The sequence below is a fragment of the Callionymus lyra genome, chromosome 17 (assembly GCF_982586985.1).
Source record: "Callionymus lyra chromosome 17, fCalLyr1.hap1.1, whole genome shotgun sequence".
NCBI classification, from domain to species: domain Eukaryota; kingdom Metazoa; phylum Chordata; class Actinopteri; order Syngnathiformes; family Callionymidae; genus Callionymus; species Callionymus lyra.
In genome coordinates, this window is record NC_141834.1 from 21,505,799 (window position 1) to 21,530,442 (window position 24,644).

At 34.9% G+C, this 24,644-nt stretch overlaps 1 protein-coding gene across 1 annotated transcript in view; it reads right to left on the reverse strand.

The window, feature by feature from the left end:
- LOC148063007 (dynein axonemal heavy chain 11) overlaps window positions 1-24,644 on the reverse strand; it is a 100,293-nt gene that overhangs the window by 56,554 nt on the left and 19,095 nt on the right. The window contains exons 27-48 of the mRNA XM_087812310.1: window positions 24,000-24,091; window positions 23,817-23,943; window positions 23,614-23,751; window positions 23,312-23,545; window positions 21,373-21,504; window positions 19,717-19,877; window positions 19,504-19,660; window positions 18,022-18,167; window positions 17,845-17,961; window positions 17,635-17,773; window positions 15,020-15,112; window positions 14,768-14,962; window positions 14,634-14,711; window positions 13,536-13,668; window positions 13,264-13,391; window positions 11,680-11,828; window positions 8,566-8,716; window positions 8,368-8,499; window positions 6,732-6,905; window positions 4,758-4,962; window positions 3,476-3,641; window positions 3,308-3,410 (exon numbers count right to left, since the gene is read on the reverse strand). Coding sequence (XP_087668436.1) covers window positions 3,308-3,410; window positions 3,476-3,641; window positions 4,758-4,962; window positions 6,732-6,905; window positions 8,368-8,499; window positions 8,566-8,716; window positions 11,680-11,828; window positions 13,264-13,391; window positions 13,536-13,668; window positions 14,634-14,711; window positions 14,768-14,962; window positions 15,020-15,112; window positions 17,635-17,773; window positions 17,845-17,961; window positions 18,022-18,167; window positions 19,504-19,660; window positions 19,717-19,877; window positions 21,373-21,504; window positions 23,312-23,545; window positions 23,614-23,751; window positions 23,817-23,943; window positions 24,000-24,091 — 3,150 coding nt within the window. The remainder of the gene's footprint in view (window positions 1-3,307; window positions 3,411-3,475; window positions 3,642-4,757; window positions 4,963-6,731; window positions 6,906-8,367; window positions 8,500-8,565; window positions 8,717-11,679; window positions 11,829-13,263; window positions 13,392-13,535; window positions 13,669-14,633; window positions 14,712-14,767; window positions 14,963-15,019; window positions 15,113-17,634; window positions 17,774-17,844; window positions 17,962-18,021; window positions 18,168-19,503; window positions 19,661-19,716; window positions 19,878-21,372; window positions 21,505-23,311; window positions 23,546-23,613; window positions 23,752-23,816; window positions 23,944-23,999; window positions 24,092-24,644) is intronic.

Here is a 24,644-nt window from a genome sequence, read left to right on the forward strand (position 1 = left end):
TCATAAGTTAGTATTACTTCACTGGATCACTAGTGTTTGACTAGATCATAAGTTAGTATTACTTCACTGGATCACTAGTGTTTGACTAGATCACAAGTTAGTATTACTTCACTGGATCACTAGTGTTTGACTAGATCATAAGTTAGTATTACTTCACTGGATCACTAGTGTTTGACTAGATCATAAGTTAGTATTACTTCACTGGATCACTAGTGTTTGACTAGATCATAAGTTAGTATTACTTCACTGGATCACTAGTGTTTGACTAGATCATAAGTTAGTATTACTTCACTGGATCACTAGTATTTGACTAGTTCATAAGTTAGTATTACTTCACTGGATCACTAGTGTTTGACTAGTTCATAAGTTAGTATTACTTCACTGGATCACTAGTGTTTGACTAGATCATAAGTTAGTATTACTTCACTGGATCACTAGTATTTGACTAGTTCATAAGTTAGTATTACTTCACTGGATCACTAGTGTTTGACTAGTTCATAAGTTAGTATTACTTCACTGGATCACTAGTGTTTGACTAGTTCATAAGTTAGTATTACTTCACTGGATCACTAGTGTTTGACTAGATCATAAGTTAGTATTACTTCACTGGATCACTAGTGTTTGACTAGTTCATAAGTTAGTATTACTTCACTGGATCACTAGTGTTTGACTAGATCATAAGTTAGTATTACTTCACTGGATCACTAGTGTTTGACTAGTTCATAAGTTAGTATTACTTCACTGGATCACTAGTGTTTGACTAGATCATGAGTTAGTATTACTTCACTGGATCACTAGTATTTGACTAGTTCATAAGTTAGTATTACTTCACTGGATCACTAGTGTTTGACTAGATCATAAGTTAGTATTACTTCACTGGATCACTAGTGTTTGACTAGATCATAAGTTAGTATTACTTCACTGGATCACTAGTGTTTGACTAGATCACAAGTTAGTATTACTTCACTGGATCACTAGTGTTTGACTAGATCATAAGTTAGTATTACTTCACTGGATCACTAGTGTTTGACTAGATCATAAGTTAGTATTACTTCACTGGATCACTAGTGTTTGACTAGATCATAAGTTAGTATTACTTCACTGGATCACTAGTGTTTGACTAGATCATAAGTTAGTATTACTTCACTGGATCACTAGTGTTTGACTAGATCATAAGTTAGTATTACTTCACTGGATCACTAGTGTTTGACTAGATCACAAGTTAGTATTACTTCACTGGATCACTAGTGTTTGACTAGATCATAAGTTAGTATTACTTCACTGGATCACTAGTGTTTGACTAGATCATAAGTTAGTATTACTTCACTGGATCACTAGTGTTTGACTAGATCATAAGTTAGTATTACTTCACTGGATCACTAGTGTTTGACTAGATCATAAGTTAGTATTACTTCACTGGATCACTAGTATTTGACTAGTTCATAAGTTAGTATTACTTCACTGGATCACTAGTGTTTGACTAGTTCATAAGTTAGTATTACTTCACTGGATCACTAGTGTTTGACTAGATCATAAGTTAGTATTACTTCACTGGATCACTAGTATTTGACTAGTTCATAAGTTAGTATTACTTCACTGGATCACTAGTGTTTGACTAGATCATAAGTTAGTATTACTTCACTGGATCACTAGTGTTTGACTAGTTCATAAGTTAGTATTACTTCACTGGATCACTAGTGTTTGACTAGATCATAAGTTAGTATTACTTCACTGGATCACTAGTGTTTGACTAGTTCATAAGTTAGTATTACTTCACTGGATCACTAGTGTTTGACTAGATCATAAGTTAGTATTACTTTACTGGATCACTAGTGTTTGACTAGTTCATAAGTTAGTATTACTTCACTGGATCACTAGTGTTTGACTAGATCACAAGTTAGTATTACTTCACTGGATCACTAGTGTTTGACTAGTTCATAAGTTAGTATTACTTCACTGGATCACTAGTATTTGACTAGATCATAAGTTAGTATTACTTCACTGGATCACTAGTGTTTGACTAGATCATAAGTTAGTATTACTTCACTGGATCACTAGTGTTTGACTAGATCATAAGTTAGTATTACTTCACTGGATCACTAGTGTTTGACTAGTTCATAAGTTAGTATTACTTCACTGGATCACTAGTGTTTGACTAGATCATAAGTTAGTATTACTTTACTGGATCACTAGTGTTTGACTAGTTCATAAGTTAGTATTACTTCACTGGATCACTAGTGTTTGACTAGATCATAAGTTAGTATTACTTTACTGGATCACTAGTGTTTGACTAGTTCATAAGTTAGTATTACTTCACTGGATCACTAGTGTTTGACTAGATCACAAGTTAGTATTACTTCACTGGATCACTAGTGTTTGACTAGTTCATAAGTTAGTATTACTTCACTGGATCACTAGTATTTGACTAGATCATAAGTTAGTATTACTTCACTGGATCACTAGTGTTTGACTAGATCATAAGTTAGTATTACTTCACTGGATCACTAGTGTTTGACTAGATCATAAGTTAGTATTACTTCACTGGATCACTAGTGTTTGACTAGTTCATAAGTTAGTATTACTTCACTGGATCACTAGTGTTTGACTAGATAATAAGTTAGTATTACTTTACTGGATCACTAGTGTTTGACTAGTTCATAAGTTAGTATTACTTCACTGGATCACTAGTGTTTGACTAGATCACAAGTTAGTATTACTTCACTGGATCACTAGTGTTTGACTAGTTCATAAGTTAGTATTACTTCACTGGATCACTAGTATTTGACTAGATCATAAGTTAGTATTACTTCACTGGATCACTAGTGTTTGACTAGATCATAAGTTAGTATTACTTCACTGGATCACTAGTATTTGACTAGATCATAAGTTAGTATTACTTCACTGGATCACTAGTATTTGACTAGATCATAAGTTAGTATTACTTCACTGGATCACTAGTGTTTGACTAGATCATAAGTTAGTATTACTTCCTTGGATATATGGAGCCAAGACGCGTCGCCATAGCAACCGAGGCTAGCAAGATGCGCCGCACAGTTCAAAGACGGACGGAGACGTAAACAACAACGAGACATAGAAGTACAAATTGACAACTTTACAGAACGTGACACTGATTGGTCAAAGAATTTAAGAAATGATTGATTTCTACAATAAAAAATTATAAATTATCACATGTTTTCGATGCATATCGCACGTGTTAATATCGCAATATCAATATTTTTTCAAGATATCGTGCAGCCTTATCTTCAAGTAAGAATCATCTTCACTGAGACACGAACTCCTGGAGCACCTGCAGTCGTGGGTTGATGCTGAAGCTTCCAGACGTGGGATTCATGCAGACGACATACTGTGTGTTGTGAATCTCTTTCTGAGCCAAACTCTGTCGGTCGTACCTGAAAAAAATGTTGACGATCAAAGTCTATCTTGTTCTCATGAGCAGCGAGAGGTTGTTTCTCACCAGTGACCGTAGTCCAGATGTTGGCGCAGGAGTGTGTGCGGCTGCACCGTCCCGTAAGCGTCCACCGCCGGCATGTTCATGTCGTCGATGAAGTAGACGAGACTCCTGCTGCCGACCGGAGCGTAGTTCCTTCCTGCTCGCTTCTCCAGGGGGCGCTCCAGGATCTCTGCGACCAACACATGCTCTTGAGAACTTCTGGAGGAGACACTCATGTGGACGGATCTCTGGGACATTTAATTTAATGCATCAAATGATGAAACTTTTTAAAGTTTTTTCAAGTATTTCATTCTTTTTTTTATTTAATGATTAGTTTATTGAAAGGTTGAAACTGTTTTTTAATGCATTTATTTTATATAAATCAAAATTAATTAATATTTTCGAACATGACACATGATATTCTAATTCCAATAATAAAAAAACAACTAAATAAAACCTTTTTTTTAATTCAGATTTATTTTAAAAATTAGTAGCTGTTTAAATACAATAAATAAAAAGATTGTATTATACGATACAATAGAATCACATGCTGAGTAGCTCTGTGTTCTGTTGGTTTTGTCTGGTGATTCTATTATACCAACATTTTTATATTGAATTTAAAAGACTACAAATTATGAAATACATAATTTAGAACATTTATTTGATAATAATAGGAAATAGAATATCAAACTCTATGTGTAGTTTTTTTTATATTGAATTTAATTTGTAAAAAAAACAATTTAATATACAAATTATTAAAAAGTTATTATTAAATAAAACGAATTCAACCTTAAAAATATTGAATTAAATGATTCAACCTTCAAGAAAGACATACAAATTGATTGTTATAATAAGAATAACATTTTATTATTTTATTTTAGAATTAAAACTAAAATATTTAAATAGATCCCTTTAAGAAACATCTTAAAACGTTTTTATTTGTTCAGGCTTTTCCTTGATTTTCTGGAACTCCTGTTGTGTTATCAGTTTTATCTTGACCTTTAAAGTATATACTTTATTGAATATTGTTTTGATTGTTTAAGCGCTTTGTGACCCTGGTCTGGAAAAGCGCTATATAAATACAAATTACTTACTTACTTACTTATATATTTTTTAGATCCAAGTTTCAACATTTGGAACTTGTAATTCAACCATTCCATGTCCTGATGACACTGAAATACTTCCATAGAGTCAGTTAAGAATATGTAATGTTACTGTTATTATTGTGATAAAAAGTGTTGAGTGAATCTTTCCACTTTTCGCCGCCAGCAGGTGGTGCTAGAGCTCACCTCACCCACAAACTCACCCTGCAGCATCATGGACGTCATGTAGTAGTTGAAAGGTACTTTGCAGGTCACGGAACTCTCGGGCAGCGAGTCCAACTTGTTCTTCATCACGACGCTCTTCCCCACGCCGGGGCCGCCGACCAGCATCAGGGGCCGCCGGCGCTCCAGCAACAAGTGCGCGAAGTGGTGCAGACACAGGGTCTGCGGCGTGTGCACCAGGACAGCCTGCAATCACAGCAGCAGCGGGACAAACACACATGCTTATTACGGCGTCCTCGGGAGTGATCTGCTGACAGACATGTGTTCAGTGAATTGCATGTGATTTATAATTTCTTGTATTTCCCAAGTACACCAGGACCGTTCTGTCATAATAGCATCATTTGCGGGAACAAAACCCCACTAATTACGGCTCAGCGAGAGCCTTTGCAGCTCTCACAGCTGTACTCGCAGCCCGGAGGAAGACAATGGAGCGTGGGTTGTTGCCGGCGCTTTGTTGCTCGTGACTTCATCCCCACACAGTCTGGTATGGGGCGCAACAGATGGTAATCAAACACAGCGGCAGGCCTGTCATCCATTCGAGCAGCACCAGCCCCACGTTACCCTCACTTATTATGTTCGCCGGAGCGTGCAAACATTTGTGAGACGGCTTTTTGTTTTCCTTTTTGGCTTCTTGGAGAGAAGCTGCTGCGTGATCGCTCGCTGCGGAGGTGCCGCCGCAATATTGTTGGATTGAATTTAACATTTAAAATCATGCAACTCGGAATTCTTTACGTTTTTTTCAATTATTTCTATATTTAAAGGTTACATTTCAAATGTAAATGTTAACTTTTCAACCAATGAATGACTTTTCTATATTTGAAAGGTTGGATTTGTTTTTTATTGAATCATTTAATTCAATTCTTTCTTTATTTAAAGGTAAAATTGTAAAGTTTGAAATGTTAACATTTTAACTAATTAATTGATTTTCTATATTTGAAAGGTTGGATTTGTTTTTTATTGAATACTTTAATTAAATTATTTCTATATTTAAAGGTAAAATTTCAATTTTAAATGTTAACATTTTTACTAATTAATTACTTTTCTACATTCGAAATGTTGGATTTTGTTTTTTTATTGAATACTTTAATTCAATTATTTCTATATTTAAATGTTAAATTTCAATTATAAATGTTAACATTTCAACCAATGAATGACTTTTCTATATTTGAAAGGTTGGATTTGTTTTTTATTGAATCATTTAATTCAATTATTTCTATATTTAAAGGTAAAATTTCAATTTTAAATGTTGAAAAGTTAACATTTTAACCAATGAATGACTTCTATATTTGAGAGGTTGGATTTGTTTTTATTAAATAATTTAATTTAATTATTTGTATATTAAAAGGTTAAGTTTTTTTTTTTAAATAATCAAATCAAATATTTCCCATTTTTTTAATTGAATGTATTTTTTGCTTCACATTGGGTTTGATATTATATTTTACATTATAAAATAAATGAAAGTTACAATTTTTTTTTTAATTCTTCCAAATTTTAAATTAAATTGAACAAAAAACAATATTTCTGAATTAAGGCCTTTTAAAAATATATATATATATATAAATAAATATATATATTTTTTACACATTTTATATTATAATCTATATATATATATTGATAAACTATAATACATATAAATATACATTTTATAAACATGACTATAACCTCGATCCTTGATCCAGTAGTTCGGTTCTCTGTTAGTAATGTCTGTCGACACTATGATTCTTATATTGAAGTAAAAAGATTTCAGATTAATAAACATTGAACTAGTAAAATTGTTTTAAATTATTGGAATCATAATATCAAACTATATGTGTGGAAAAGTGAATGAATAAAAAAACATTTATTAAATGATTTAAAAAACTATAATTGAATTCTTAAAACCATAATTCCAATGAAGGAAATGAAAATGTTCCTCATGTCAACCCTTCAATCTGGTGACGACACACCTGTCTCACCTGCAGTGGTTGACCTGCTTCCATGTCAAACTGCGGCACCTTCTCGCTCCAGGGCAGGAAGCGTCGGGTCTGGGGGTCCAGGTAATAGTCGAAGACCGTCCCCTGAGCCGGAAGCTTCACGCTCTTCATCTCTCTGGTCCACCAGTGGCTGAACTCCACCCGGTAATCACAGAGCTATCAATCAACGGAGATATAAATATCATTTCAATGAACAAACCCTTCATTACCTTCAACCATAGGCAGCTACACTTCAAGTATTACACTGCACATGTCAATCATCGTCATCCTGCAGCCACTGTTTCAACATCAGTTTTCACAGAGAAAATGTAGTAGAACTTGAGGAGGTAAAACCTTCTATGAGCTCTTTAAGCTTTCTACTGCTATAATACTTCATGAATGAAAGGAATATTCAGAACTATTTGACTTATTTAGAATTATAAACTTGTTATTAACTAGTGCTGTTTATTTTCAACAATATGGTAACATGATGTGTGATTCAAGATACAGGGTCAACTATACGATATATAATGATAGTGTAGTAACAAGTATATATGTGTAGTATTGTCCAGTACTTGACTTTGGTGTTGTGATAGTGTAGTAACAAGTATATATGTGTAGTATTGTCCAGTACTTGACTCTGGTGTTGTGATAGTGTAGTCACAAGTATATATGTGTAGTATTGTCCAGTACTTGACTCTGGTGTTGTGATAGTGTAGTCACAAGTATATATGTGTAGTATTGTCCAGTACTTGACTCTGGTGTTGTGATAGTGTAGTAACAAGTATATATGTGTAGTATTGTCCAGTACTTGACTCTGGTGTTGTGATAGTGTAGTAACAAGTATATATGTGTAGTATTGTCCAGTACTTGACTCTGGTGTTGTGATAGTGTAGTAACAAGTATATATGTGTAGTATTTTCCAGTACTTGACTCTGGTGTTGTGATAGTGTACTCAACAAGTATATATGTGTAGTATTGTTGAGTACTTGACTCTGGTGTTGTGATAGTGTAGTAACAAGTATATATGTGTAGTATTGTTGAGTACTTGACTCTGGTGTTGTGATAGTGTAGTAACAAGTATATATGTATAGTATTGTCCAGTACTTGACTCTGGTGTTGTGATAGTGTAGTAACAAGTATATATGTGTAGTATTGTCCAGTACTTGACTGTGGTGTTGTGATAGTGTAGTAACAAGTATATATGTGTAGTATTGTCCAGTACTTGACTCTGGTGTTGTAGTATTTACAGACCACATGACTCTTGACGAAGTCGTAACTACTTTAATCTGTTTTTTAAACCAAAATATGTCCAAACAACAGCTTTAAAAGCTCACTGTATCCTCTTGTCCTCAGTCATCATCATTCCTTGAGCTGCAGGGGACGTAACGACTGCTGCTATCCAGTGGCCGGAAGTTTAATTGCAACACAAAAATTGTAAAAATGCTAGGAATAATTACATGCTAATTATGAATAGAATTGAAAAAATTGAATTATTTGATTTTATACACACATCATTGAAATGTGATATTCAAGTGTATGGATATTTTCTTAGAGCCCTGTTATTGATAATGAATAATCATCAGTAAATGTACTTTAAATACAAGTGAATTGAATGAAGATGTATCTGATAGTAAACCTGGTCACTGTATAAAGCTCCTCCAAAGGCCCAGATGCAAGCGAAGGTGAAGTAGGTCTCGTAAAGTTCTCGTGGAGAGTCTGAGGGAACGTTCTCAGGAGTGAGCAGACAGTCCAGCAGAGTGCAGAGAGTCTGGAACGAGAACACGACTCAAGGTGTTTTATAAAGTGCTCAGAAACATACATGATGATGTTGTACCTGAACCATGGAGTTCTCCGTCAGAGGCGTGATCGTCTTGAACTCTGTTCTCATCACCTTCACACAGCGAGGAACATATTTGTCGAACAGAATGTTCAGATGAGTTCTTTCAGTTTGACGTTCTCGTTGGTCGATCCAGCTGGAAACATACCTGAACACACACATGTTCTCTCCATCATGTATTCTCTCTATCACGTAACATACATGAAGACACACATGTTCTCTCCATCACATATTCTCTCTATCACGTAACATACATGAAGACACACATGTTCTCTTCATCATGTATTCTCTCCATCACATAACATACCTGAAGACACACATGTTCTCTCTATCATGTAACATACCTGAAGACACACATGTTCTCTCTATCATGTAACATACCTGAAGACACACATTTTCTCTCTATCATGTAACATACCTGAAGACACACATGTTCTCTCTATCATGTAACATACCTGAAGACACACATGTTCTCTCTATCATGTAACATACCTGAAGACACACACGTTCTCTCTATCATGTAACATACCTGAAGACACACACATTCTCTCTATCATGTATTCTCTCTATTACATATTCTCTCTATTACATAACATACCTGAAGACACACATGTTCTCTCCATCATGTATTCTCTCTATTACATATTCTCTCTATCACATAACATACCTGAAGACACACATGTTCTCTCCATCATGTATTCTCTCTATTACATATTCTCTCTATCACATAACATACCTGAAGACACACATGTTCTCTCTATCATGTAACATACCTGAAGACACACATGTTCTCTCTATCATGTAACATACCTGAAGACACACATGTTCTCTCTATCATGTAACATACCTGAAGACACACATGTTCTCTCTATCATGTAACATACCTGAAGACACACATGTTCTCTCTATCATGTAACATACCTGAAGACACACATGTTCTCTCTATCATGTAACATACCTGAAGACACACATTTTCTCTCTATCATGTAACATACCTGAAGACACACATGTTCTCTCTATCATGTAACATACCTGAAGACACACATGTTCTCTCTATCATGTAACATACCTGAAGACACACACGTTCTCTCTATCATGTAACATACCTGAAGACACACACATTCTCTCTATCATGTATTCTCTCTATTACATATTCTCTCTATTACATAACATACCTGAAGACACACATGTTCTCTCCATCATGTATTCTCTCTATTACATATTCTCTCTATCACATAACATACCTGAAGACACACATGTTCTCTCCATCATGTATTCTCTCTATTACATATTCTCTCTATCACATAACATACCTGAAGACACACATGTTCTCTCTATCATGTAACATACCTGAAGACACACATGTTCTCTCTATCATGTAACATACCTGAAGACACACATGTTCTCTCTATCATGTAACATACCTGAAGACACACATGTTCTCTCTATCATGTAACATACCTGAAGACACACATGTTCTCTCTATCATGTAACATACCTGAAGACACACATGTTCTCTCTATCATGTAACATACCTGAAGACACACATTTTCTCTCTATCATGTAACATACCTGAAGACACACATGTTCTCTCTATCATGTAACATACCTGAAGACACACATGTTCTCTCTATCATGTAACATACCTGAAGACACACATGTTCTCTCTATCATGTATTCTCTCTATTACATATTCTCTCTATTACGTAACATACCTGAAGACACACATGTTCTCTCCATCATGTATTCTCTCTATTACATATTCTCTCTATCACATAACATACCTGAAGACACACATGTTCTCTCTATCATGTAACATACCTGAAGACACACATGTTCTCTCTATCATGTAACATACCTGAAGACACACATGTTCTCTCTATCATGTAACATACCTGAAGACACACATGTTCTCTCTATCATGTAACATACCTGAAGACACACATGTTCTCTCTATCATGTAACATACCTGAAGACACACATGTTCTCTCTATCATGTAACATACCTGAAGACACACACGTTCTCTCTATCATGTATTCTCTCTATTACATATTCTCTCTATTACGTAACATACCTGAAGACACACATGTTCTCTCCATCATGTATTCTCTCTATTACATATTCTCTCTATCACATAACATACCTGAAGACACACATGTTCTCTCTATCATGTAACATACCTGAAGACACACATGTTCTCTCTATCATGTAACATACCTGAAGACACACATGTTCTCTCTATCATGTAACATACCTGAAGACACACATGTTCTCTCTATCATGTAACATACCTGAAGACACACATGTTCTCTCTATCATGTAACATACCTGAAGACACACATGTTCTCTCTATCATGTAACATACCTGAAGACACACATGTTCTCTCTATCATGTAACATACCTGAAGACACACATGTTCTCTCTATCATGTAACATACCTGAAGACACACATGTTCTCTCTATCATGTATTCTCTCTATTACATATTCTCTCTATTACGTAACATACCTGAAGACACACATGTTCTCTCTATCATGTAACATACTTGAAGACACACATGTTCTCTCTATCATGTATTCTCTCTATTACATATTCTCTCTATTACGTAACATACCTGAAGACAGACATATTCTCTCCATCAACCAGACAATACCAACAGATCACGAGCTACTTGATCAAACTTATAGCCAATCATGCGACACAAAGACGATCATGTGACGACATTCTTTCAAGCGATCAGGTACTCGGTACTCCATTGGTATCGTCTCTTTATTCAAAAAATAATAATTAAACGCTTTTAGAAATATATGTATATTTCTATATTCATCGTTCAATATTCTGATGTCACTGATAAACTTTCATCGTCCTGGATAATAAAGACACATTTTTTAATTCTAATATTCACATTTTCTTTTATAAATTCTATATTTTTTAATTGTTTTCTTTTAATATAAAATGTTGCTATAATAGAGTCACCAGACATTACCAGTAGAGCACCGAGCTACCGGATCAAACTTTCAGCCAATCACGCGAAGCGCAGAAGATCATGTGACGTCGATCAACGAGTCATGAATCATGTGTGTTTGTGACAAACGTAGATGGAGACTCACAGGTTCCAGCCCAGGTCCTGCTGGTTGACGTAGAGGATTCCCGCTCTGGACACGGTGGCAGGTGTGGCTGATCTCAGGTGAGTGATCTCGAACACCAGCCTCATGGAGCAGGTGAGAGGGACGCGCTCGTTGCTGGCCAGAGTGAGCACCTGACACCCGTGAAGAAGAGGAAGCTTCGGATCAGGGAATCATCTTCTCAGGAGCAGGAAAGTTACCAAAAAGTGATAGTGTAGTAACAAGTATATATGTGTAGTATTGTCCAGTACTTGACTCTGGTGTTGTGATAGTGTAGTAACAAGTATATATGTGTAGTATTGTCCAGTACTTGACTCTGGTGTTGTGATAGTGTAGTAACAAGTATATATGTGTAGTATTGTCCAGTACTTGACTCTGGTGTTGTGATAGTGTAGTAACAAGTATATATGTGTAGTATTGTCCAGTACTTGACTCTGGTGTTGTGATAGTGTAGTAACAAGTATATATGTGTAGTATTGTCCAGTACTTGACTCTGGTGTTGTGATAGTGTAGTAACAAGTATATATGTGTAGTATTGTCCAGTACTTGACTCTGGTGTTGTGATAGTGTAGTAACAAGTATATATGTGTAGTATTGTCCAATACTTGACTCTGGTGTTGTGATAGTGTAGTAACAAGTATATATGTGTAGTATTGTCCAGTACTTGACTCTGGTGTTGTGATAGTGTAGTAACAAGTATATATGTGTAGTATTGTCCAGTACTTGACTCTGGTGTTGTGATAGTGTAGTAACAAGTATATATGTGTAGTATTGTCCAGTACTTGACTCTGGTGTTGTAGTATTTTCAGACCACATGACTCTTGACGAAGTCGTAACTACTTTAATCTGTTTTTAAACCAAAATATGTCCAAACAACAGCTTTAAAAGCTCACTGTATCCTCTTGTCCTCAGTCATCATTCCTTGAGCTGCAGGGGACGTAACGACTGCTGCTATCCAGTGGCCGGAAGTTTAATTGCGACACAAAAATTGTAAAAATGCTAGGAATAATTACATGCTAATTATGAATAGAATTGAAAAAATTGAATTATTTGATTTTATACACACATCATTGAAATGTGATATTCAAGTGTATGGATATTTTCTTAGAGCCCTGTTATTGATAATGAATCATCATCAATAAATGTACTTTAAATACAAGTGAATTGAATAAAGATGTATCTGATAGTAAACCTGGTCACTGTATAAAGCTCCTCCAAAGGCCCAGATGCAAGCGAAGGTGAAGTAGGTCTCGTAAAGTTCTCGTGGAGAGTCTGAGGGAACGTTCTCAGGAGTGAGCAGACAGTCCAGCAGAGTGCAGAGTTTCGGATCAGGGAATCATCTTCTCAGGAGCAGGAAAGTTACCAAAAAAAAAAAACCCCTGTGATACCAGGAGGCAGACCATAATATCTCACCCCGCCTGACAGACTTGATCTCTTCTCCCAGATCACTGAGGGATAATTAATCACCAGGAACGCTCACACTTCAGGAAGCAACATCTTTTTTCATTCGCGGCCACATCGGTGGCTCAGCGTTGTAGGATCGTGTGCGAGTGAACAGGAGGGAGGTACCTTGTTGTCATCCATCACTGTGTTGAGTGATTCAATCCACATCGGATCAATGTCTCCATCCAACACAATCCACTTAGGTCCTTGGTGGGAGATGTTTGCCTGCTCCCGCATCAGGGATGAAAACAAGCCTGGCGCAGGGATGAAGAATGTCAACAACAAAAGTAAGTAATGTATGTGCATTTTAACGGCCAGACTTCAGCCGGAGAACCAAGGTTTTGTAGTCTTGGACTGTTTTTTTCTTCTTCTTTTTTTTTTCCACTCAAACTAATCACCGTCTTTCCACTCTCGAGTCGCAGGATGGATGAAGCCGAACAATTCGTCTCTGTCTACAGCTTTTGGATTAAGGTCATTCCACACCGGCTTCCTCCCCAGGTTCACGTAGGTCTTGTGGAGGACTCGCAGGATCTGGAGACAAAAGTTCATCTCAAGATGCGCTTCGTTAGACACGACTGTGAAGTTTGTCAGACGTGGGAATATTGGAGGCTTGAATTGAACATTTTAAATGTTGACGTTTTTCAATAATTCAATTAAATTCTCCCTTTATTTAATGGTTTTAAAAGATTGTTTTCATAGTTTGATAATTATTGAATTTAGAATGATTTCAATTTCTAGTTTTTTAATCATTGAATAAGTTGAAAATATGACAAATCATTTCTTAAATGAAAGGTTGAACATAGTTGTTTTTTTAATCATTTAATTATAACAATCGAACATAGAGAAATGTTACCAGTGAGTTTGATAAAAGTGGATTTTATACATTTTCAAATGTCGATGTTTTTATTTTTTAAGCGTTGAATTTTCTTTTTTACAATAATTTGTAAATTAAAATGTTGTATTTGTTTGTTTTTTTGTTAAGAATAATTTAATTTAAAAATCTAATCATTTTCAAGATGCTTTTTCCCCCAAAAAATTCTATTCAAAATTCAATGTTTTCTCTATTTGTAAATCCAATATAAAAATGTTGGTATAATAGAGTCACCAGACATTACCAACAGAGCGCCGAGCTACTGGATCGTTTGCTTTGGCATCATCACATGATCGTCTGCGCGTCACATGATCGGCTATAAGTTGGATTCAGTAGTTCGGTGCTCTGTTGGTAATGTCTGGTGACTCTATTATAACAACATTTTTATACTGATTTTTAAAAGACTACAAAGGTAAAAATACTGAATTAAAAACCTTTAGCATTATAATGTTTTAATTCAATTATTAAATAAAAACAAATTCAAACTTTCAATATATTCATTATTGAATTAAATTATTAACAATTACATTCTCAAAACCCCCCCCAAAAAAATCGAAATTTAAACATTTTAAATTCAATAACGCCAGTGACTTCCACACAGGACCCTTGTTTCTCCGGGTCTAACCTGACTCTTTCCAGTGCCGGCGTTCCCGATCACGAACACGGAGTGCCGCACGTTCATGAGCTCCACCAGCTGCATCACCTGAACACACAGATATGAGTTTGGAATTTAGATTCTATTCATTGCAGAACAACAACCTTGAGGACGAAGATCTCCTCCGGCTGGAGTCGCAGGGAAACAGCCGTCTCCCTGACGGCGCTTTCAAACTCGTGGTCTCGTTCTCGCTCCACCTCCAGGCCGGGGAACAGATCCGCGAGCAGACCCAGGAACACGGGCACGTCCTCCGTCACGATCTTGGGCAGGTTGAAGTCCCTCAGCGCTCGCATCAGCACCTGTGGAACCAACGCTGTTGATCATCTTCTCTCGAGCGTCGCTCCTGCAACACTCACCTGATCTTCTGGTCTTTGCTTGTCTCGTCTCCTCAGTTCTCCGGCCACGACCAGCACCGACTTCACAGCACGCAGACCCCAGTCGTAGTGATCCTGGGATGAGATAAACATTCCTTTATCGCTTACACAATACACTGTACATATCAATACGTTATAATAACGAACATTACTAAACAAAGCAGTAGTACAACAATAAACACTGCAAAATACCACAAAGTATACAACTATATGCAGTAGAAACACAGAAGTAAAGGGGGGGGGGGTAAAAAGGTTAATATTCTTGATACAATACAGAGTAAAACATTGCACTAATTTTAGGCTTTTAAATTATTTATCAGCAAAAGTTTTAGGGTTGTAAAAAAATATACATTTTTCACAATATTGTATCGACATTCACAGGAACTATTGTTTAATAATATGTGAATGTTTTGGGATTTTATTGCTTTAAATCATTTTCTTTTATGGCTTATATTTCTATTAAGTGTAAAATATATATATATTTTTTATTCACAATGAACATGTAAATATTCATAGTGTTTGTTCATTTTTGTGTTGCAAATAAACTTCCTGCCTCTAGATGGCAGCAGTCATTATGTAGGAACAATGAAATACTGTGAGATCCCGACTGAGGACGAGAGGATACACTGAGTCCAGCAGATTTTAAAGTTGATGTTTGGACATATTTTGGTTTGAAAACAAATGAAAGTAGTTACAACTTCGTCAAGAGTCATGTGGTCTGTAAATACTACAACACCATAGTCAAGTACTGGACAATACTACACATATATACTTGTTACTACACTATCACAACACCAGAGTCAAGTACTGGACAATACTACACATATATACTTGTTACTACACTATCACAAGACCAGAGTCAAGTACTGGACAATACTACACATATATACTTGTTACTACACTATCACAACTCCAGAGTCAAGTACTGGACAATAATACACATATATACTTGTTACTACACTATCACAACACCATAGTCAAGTACTGGACAATACTACACATATATACTTGTAACTACACTATCACAACACCAGAGTCAAGTACTGGACAATAATACACATATATACTTGTTACTACACTATCACAACTCCAGAGTCAAGTACTGGACAATACTACACATATATACTTGTTACTACACTATCACAACACCAGAGTCAAGTACTGGACAATACTACACATATATACTTGTTACTACACTATCACAACACCAGAGTCAAGTACTGGACAATACTACACATATATACTTGTTACTACACTATCACAAGACCAGAGTCAAGTACTGGACAATACTACACATATATACTTGTTACTACACTATCACAACTCCAGAGTCAAGTACTGGACAATAATACACATATATACTTGTTACTACACTATCACAACACCATAGTCAAGTACTGGACAATACTACACATATATACTTGTAACTACACTATCACAACACCAGAGTCAAGTACTGGACAATAATACACATATATACTTGTTACTACACTATCACAACTCCAGAGTCAAGTACTGGACAATACTACACATATATACTTGTTACTACACTATCACAACACCAGAGTCAAGTACTGGACAATACTACACATATATACTTGTTACTACACTATCACAACACCAGAGTCAAGTACTGGACAATACTACACATATATACTTGTTACTACACTATCACAACTCCAGAGTCAAGTACTGGACAATAATACACATATATACTTGTTACTACACTATCACAACACCATAGTCAAGTACTGGACAATACTACACATATATACTTGTTACTACACTATCACAACACCATAGTCAAGTACTGGACAATACTACACATATATACTTGTTACTACACTATCACAACACCATAGTCAAGTACTGGACAATACTACACATATATACGTGTTACTACACTATCACAACTCCAGAGTCAAGTATTGGACAATACTACACATATATACTTGTTACTACACTATCACAACACCAGAGTCAAGTACTCCACAATACTACACATATATACTTGTTACTACACTATCACAACACCAGAGTCAAGTACTGGACAATACTACACATATATACTTGTTACTACACTATCACAACACCATAGTCAAGTACTGGACAATACTACACATATATACTTGTTACTACACTATCACAACACCAGAGTCAAGTACTGGACAATACTACACATATATACTTGTTACTACACTATCACAACTCCAGAGTCAAGTATTGGACAATACTACACATATATACTTGTTACTACACTATCACAACACCAGAGTCAAGTACTCCACAATACTACACATATATACTTGTTACTACACTATCACAACACCAGAGTCAAGTACTGGACAATACTACACATATATACTTGTTACTACACTATCACAACACCAGAGTCAAGTACTGGACAATACTACACATATATACTTGTTACTACAGTAACACTATATTACAATATATCACCAAATATTGTATATATGGTATCGTTCACACTGTATTGTGAAATGTATCAACACACTCTTGACAATACACACACTCACAAGATAACAGTATAAAAAAATAAAAAAATAAAGGTTTCGTATCAAGTGTGTCCTTCATACCTGTTTTGAAAGCAGCTCCTTGCAAAGGTTGTACAACGTGATGAACCTTCTGGCTAAAAGTCTGGCGCCACAAAAACCTTCTGCCACCAACATGATCTCACAGATCAGCTCCGTGTCAGGAACCACCATCGCACAGGGTCTAGAGCAGAGCGAGTTGATATTTGAAAGATATATTTGAAACTATATGTCAAGATATTGAAAGATCTGCACCTGAACAGAGCCTTCAGGTTCTCAGGGAGTTCAGTTCTGCCAGCGTAGCCCGGATTCATGGTGATGAAAATCCCCACCGAAGGCTTCAGAACGATGTCCTGGTCCAGGAACATGAAGCTGAAACACAGAGAGGTTGAAGGACAGGTTCTCCTCGCAACTGTCTTCTCAACGGCTCACCTCTTCTTTCTGGACCTGATGGCGTCCTGGATGGTCTTCACCTGCACCGCTACCACGGACAGCACGTCCACGGAGATGCGGTTGAACTCGTCGAAGCAGCCCCAGGACCCCGTCTGGACCAGACCCTTGTAGATGTTGCCTATGGACTGACGGGACAGAGTCAAACCTGGGACAGTCACAGGCTCCTGGCCTGGAAACATCTTCTACATTTGAGAGTTTTAAAGACTTTTATACCATTTGAGAAGAAGCTGGTTTGACTAATGTCATTGAATTTAAATCTTCTCATGTCGCCTCAAACATATCTCTATACAAGTTGCCACATGAACCACATTGAAGTAGAAACACGATCAGTTCCACGATAGTCAGTCTGTGAATTGTTGCATGTTTTAAAATATATAAATGTATCTAAATATTTTGAGATTTGAAACAAACATTTACTCGTGTTAATGCCAATTACAGGCGCACAGTGGTGCAGTGGTTTGTTCAAGAAGTTTGTTAATTCCAGGTCTATGTGTAGTTAGTATGTTCTCATCGTGTTGTGTGGGTTTACTCCGGACACTCCGGTTTTCCCCCACAGTTCAAAAACATACAGAGGTTGATTAATTTAGGGAAATTGTCCATAGATATGAGTGTGTGTGTGAATGGTTGTGTGTCTTTGTGTGTCCTGAGACAGACTGGTGTCCTGTCCAGGGTGTCCCCTGCCTCTCACCCTGTGAAACTGGGATAGACCCCAGCTCCCTCGTGACCCCCATAAGGGAACCAGCAGCACAGAAAACTGTTGATACTAAAATGTTACTGGCATTAAGGGCTTAAGACGTTTCTATTTGTTCAGGCTTTTCCTTGAATTTCTCGAACTCCTGTGTCTCAGTATTATCTTGATCTTTAAAGTATGTACTTTTTTGAGTATTGTTTTGATTGTCTAAGCGCTTTGTGACCCTGGTCTCGAAAAGCGCTATATAAATAAATATTACTTACTTACTTACTTACGTTTAGATTGATGAATTGAATGCATTTTCAGTTTATTTTGTTTAACCAGATAAATGTGACTCGTTGAGATAAAAATCTTTTACAAGAGACACGTGGCCAGGAGAGCATCTTCCTAATATTCCAAACATAAATCAACAAAACACTCGTCCAAACATAAAGATGGATTCTTACAGCAGGTGCAGGTTCATCAACTTTCATTTTAAACTTAAACTATGAGTTTTCACTCTTTAAAGAAGCTCCTTCTGTGACGAGGCAGCAAATTGAAAAGCACTTCTTAAGGAAATGTATTTGGAAACGATTGCCATTTGCCCCAACCTTTGACTTTTGACCTCTGAAAGTGGCTTGCTCACACCGTTTTGATTATCATCTAGCCAACCTTTAACGGTACCAGTTGAAGATTTGAACAGTTTTCCTCTCGTGTCGTTCACATCCAAGTATTGTTGGATGGATTCTTATCAAACCGTTTGTATCAAAGTGTTTCGACCGACGACGAACCTTGTGGTCCATCTGCTCCGAGCAGTTGAAGATGTAAACCATGACTCCCAGGGCTCGACCCAGATCCTTGGTGGTCTCCGTCTTCCCGGTGCCGGCCGGACCCGCCGGGGCTCCGCTCATGGTGAGATGCAGCGACTGGGTCAGTGTGATGTAGCACCTGAAGAACAGCAGCGATGAGTCTGGGTATATTGGGCAGGAATCCGGTCCTGGTACCTGTCGGTCAGAGGCGTGATGACCAGACGAGGCGTGTTTCCCAGATACTCGTAAAGATACGAGAAGCGAGCGTCGCAGATTTTAACGACACAACTGAGCTGCTGCTCGTTCCATGTGTGTCGCAGCTGAGAGAGCCACTGGAAGGACTGAGAGGTCGTGACCTGGAACGGAAACAGAGGAAAAGATGGACCAATAAAATGGTTGAATTTTAAAATGTATAATATAATAATAAATGGTACAGAGCAAAGCTAATAAAATAATATATGGTATAAAGTAAAGATATAAAAATGAATAAATAGTATGAAGTAAATATAATTAAATAAATAAAATATATAATATAATAAATAAATGGTATAAAGTAAAGATAATAAAATAAATAAATGGTATAAAATAAAGATTATAAAATAATAAATGGTATAAAGTAAAGATAATAAAATGAATAAATAGTATGAAGTAAATATAATTAAATAAATACAATATATAATATAATAAATAAATGGTATAAAGTAAAGATAATAAAATGAATAAATAGTATGAAGTAAATATAATTAAATAAATAAAATATATAATATAATAAATAAATGGTATAAAGTAAAGATAATCAAATAATAAATGGTATAAAGTAAAGATAATCAAATAAATAAATGGTAGAAAGTAAAGATAATAAAATAAATAAATGGTATAAAGTAAAGATAATAAAATAATAAATGGTATAAAGTAAAGATAATCAAATAAATAAATGGTATAAAATAAAGATAATAAAATAATAAATGGTATAAAGTAAAGATAATAAAATGAATAAATAGTATGAAGTAAATATAATTAAATAAATAAAATATATAATATAATAAATAAATGGTATAAAGTAAAGATAATAAAATGAATAAATAGTATGAAGTAAATATAATTAAATAAATAAAATATATAATATAATAAATAAATGGTATAAAGTAAAGATAATAAAATAATAAATGGTATAAAGTAAAGATAATAAAATAAATAAATGGTAGAAAGTAAAGATAATAAAATAAATAAATGGTATAAAATAAAGATAATAAAATAAATAAATGGTAGAAAGTAAAGATAATAAAATAAATAAATGGTATAAAATAAAGATAATAAAATAAATAAATGGTATAAAATAAAGATAATAAAATAAATAAATGGTAGAAAGTAAAGATAATAAAATAAATAAATGGTATAAAATAAAGATAATAAAATAAATGGTATGAAATGTTGAAATTAGATTTTATTTTGTTGTTTTTTAAGAATTTAATTATTTTCTGGAATAATTATAAAGTTTTTTGTTTTCTGAATATTTTCAAAACGTCTATTTTACTAAAAGTTGGATATTTAAACAATTAAAAAAAACCTTTTTCTAAATGAATTGTAATTAATTTAAATTAGTATTTTTTAAATTCAATATAATATTTCAAATAATAAATTCCTGACACGGGAAATATTATTTTATTTAATAATCAAGAAAATTCATTTAATATAACAATTATTGAATTAAAATATTAGAAAAAAAATTAAATACATTTAATTAAAAAAATCAAAGTCACAACTTTTGAAATGTTTAATTCAACCGTTCACTGAAAACACTGATAAACTTCCACATGACATTTTTCTCGGTCGAGCGCCGACGATAAATACCTTTTGTGCGACGAGGTTTGCGACCACGTCTCTGGCGTGCACGTCGATGGTACAGATGGTCGTGATCTTCTGTCGATCTCCTGAGCTCAACTCTCCCAGCAACATGTGGATCAGCGAGTTGAGCTGAGAAACCTGAGGAGGAAACATGTTGAGCTCTGACTCCACCGTTCAGGTCATGGTTTGATGGATGAACCGGATTGAAGCGGATTATTTATACAAAACACGGCCGGACGTGTTGCATTAGTCACTAGTGTGAGATGACAGCAGATCCAATCAGAGGAGCTGCTGGCGGCGGGAGATCATTAAGCAGAAGCCAAGGACATGCTAACCTTAAGTAGCGCTGATGAAACTGACAAGAGTCATAACTACACACAGAACGACGGGTCACTGGATCACAGCGACTCAACACAGATGGACTTACAACGAGGTGTTATGAGGGAAGGTAGAGGTTTAGCTTCTGACAAACATGGTATATGAGGGAGATATTTACTTGATTATCTTTAAAACATTATCTTTATATTCATAAATAAACACGGTCGGGTCGCAGGGGCAGCAGCTTCAGAAGGAAGCCCAGACTTTCCTTTTCCAGCTACAGTATGACTTTACTTTATACCATTCATTTATTTTATTATCTTTACTTCATACCATTTATCCATTATATTATATATATATATTATTTACATTATTATATTTACTTCATACCATTTATTTATTTTATTATATTTACTTTACACAATTCATTTATTTTATTATCTTTACTTTATACCATTTATTTATTTTATTACCTTTACTTTATATAATTTATTTATTTTATTATCTTTACTTTATAACATTTCAATTTTATACCATTTATTATTTTATTAACTTTACTTTGTACCATTTATTTATTATATTATCTTTATTTTATACCATTTATTTATTTTATTATCTTTACTTTATGCCATATATTTATTTTATTATCTGTACTTTATATCATTTATTTACTTTATTATCTTTACTTTATAACATTTATTTATTTTACTATCTTTACTTTATACCATTTATTTATTATATTATATTTACTTTATACCATTTATTTATTTTATTATCTTTACTTTATAACATTTCTATTTTATAATCATTACTTTATACCATTTATTTATTTATTTTATTATCATTATTTTATACCATTTATTATTTTATTAACTTTACTTTGTACCATTTATTTATTATATTATCTTTATTTTATACCATTTATTTATTTTATTATCTTTACTTTATACCATTTATTTATTTTATTATCTGTACTTTATATCATTTATTTACTTTATTATCTTTACTTTATAACATTTGTTTATTTTATTATATACAGTATATTATTTACTAAATTACTAAAGTAAAGACATTTATTTATTATAAAATCTTTACTTTACGACATTTATTTATTATAATATAATTTATATTATGTTATGTTAAGTAATTATATTATTTCATTATCTTTAAATAAATATGGGTTTATCTGAAAAGAAAAGGCTTTAAATGATCTTAAAACCTGAAAAACTACATTTTTAAAAACCCATAAAAGTTTACGTCATATTCATATACGTAACCTTTGATAACGTAAACGTTTATATAGTTTCCTTAAACAAGAAGAAATGATGAATTAAGTTGTATTTAGAGACAGAAACAATCACTTAAGAAAATGAATAAAGTGATTTTTCATTTCAGTCTGAGGGGCCAGATCGATGCTTTAAGTGGCCCCCGAGCAGCACTTTGCTCTAATGAACACTTGAAAAACTACTTTCTAAAAAAACAATAAAACTACACTGAATTTGTGTGTTTAGATGACTTCATATACTTAAACATTGTTGATTTAACATCCTAACAGGAACATGCCCTGAATTACAACTTTAAGAAAATCCATTTATCTGTGAATCACATAATAAACGAGTCTCTGGACCTGTTTCTTGTTGTATTCCTTCAGCGACGACTCAAAGCCCTCCTCCAGTCTCTGGAAGACCAGCTCCATGTCGTTGCTCCACCAGACCTGGGAGGCGGTCAGAGCCACCTGAGCCGGGAAGTCTAGGATCCACTGCTCTCGGGGTTTCTCCTCGTAGAGCGTCACGGCCTCCTGCAGATGATCCCTCACGCTCTGGCGCATGCTCTCCTCCAGGCGGCTCAACCACGACTCCACCTGGTGGGACGTTAAAGAAAATCTGTCTCAAAGTGTCGGGTCGTGGAAGAAGATCCGAGGAACGTTACCAGTCCAGCGCAGAGACACCCGCTGGAGAACGGCACGTACTCTCGCTCTCTGCTGTACATGCCCTCGGCCAGCTTGGAATGTTCCTCCAGCTCCAGATCTGAGATGTTGTCGAAGAGCTTCGAGAGATGACAGGTCACCTGGACACACACCGAACATCAACATTTATATGAACCCACTTGTCTTCTCAGAACCGGGTCAGTACGTCTCTGGGGCGACTTCCTTTGGAGAGTATGTCCAAGAGATCCGCAGAAGAAATGAAGTAGAACCTGGGGAAGGCCACTCTCTTGGTCTCCAGGTAATCTGCCAGAGCCTTCTCACACAGAGACAACCTGACGCAGAACAAACGTGTGAGAACATAATGATGTTCAAACGAGAAGATAAAAACCTCTGTTGAAGATCCTCCAGCTTTTTAAACAGACCCCGTCTGTTGGTGGCCTCGATGAAGTTTTTGATTTTGGCACTGGAGAGCATCAACTCCTGAAGAGAAACTGGAGTAAGTGAGAGAAGAACAGCTGGAAAACACAATTAGTTGACAATTACTGTGGAAATGAGAGAAACATCATATTTAGAGGCATGTTTGTGGAAAAGAATAACTTTACTACAGTTTTTCATCAGAATATTCAATTGTGGAATTTTCAAATGTTAAAACATCAGTTTTTCAAGTTACTTTTTATTACAATTGTGTTGTTTTTTAAGCTTCGGATTGTTGATGGTTCAATAATTGCACGATTTCTATATTGAAAGGTTGCATTTGTTTGACTTAAAAAGTTTTTTTGTTTTGTTTTGTTTGATGTTATGATTCCAATAATCCAAAAATATTTGTTTCTGAATGTAAAATATTTACTTTCTAGTCTTTTAAATTCAATATAAATTGGTATAATAGAGTCACCAGACAAAACCAACAGAGCACCGAACTACTGGATGGATTTATATTTCATTTAATTAACAGACTACACATTTGAAAAATATTGAATATATTAAATTCGTTTTTTAATGAATGGAATTAGAATCTCAAACGCGTGTGTAAGAC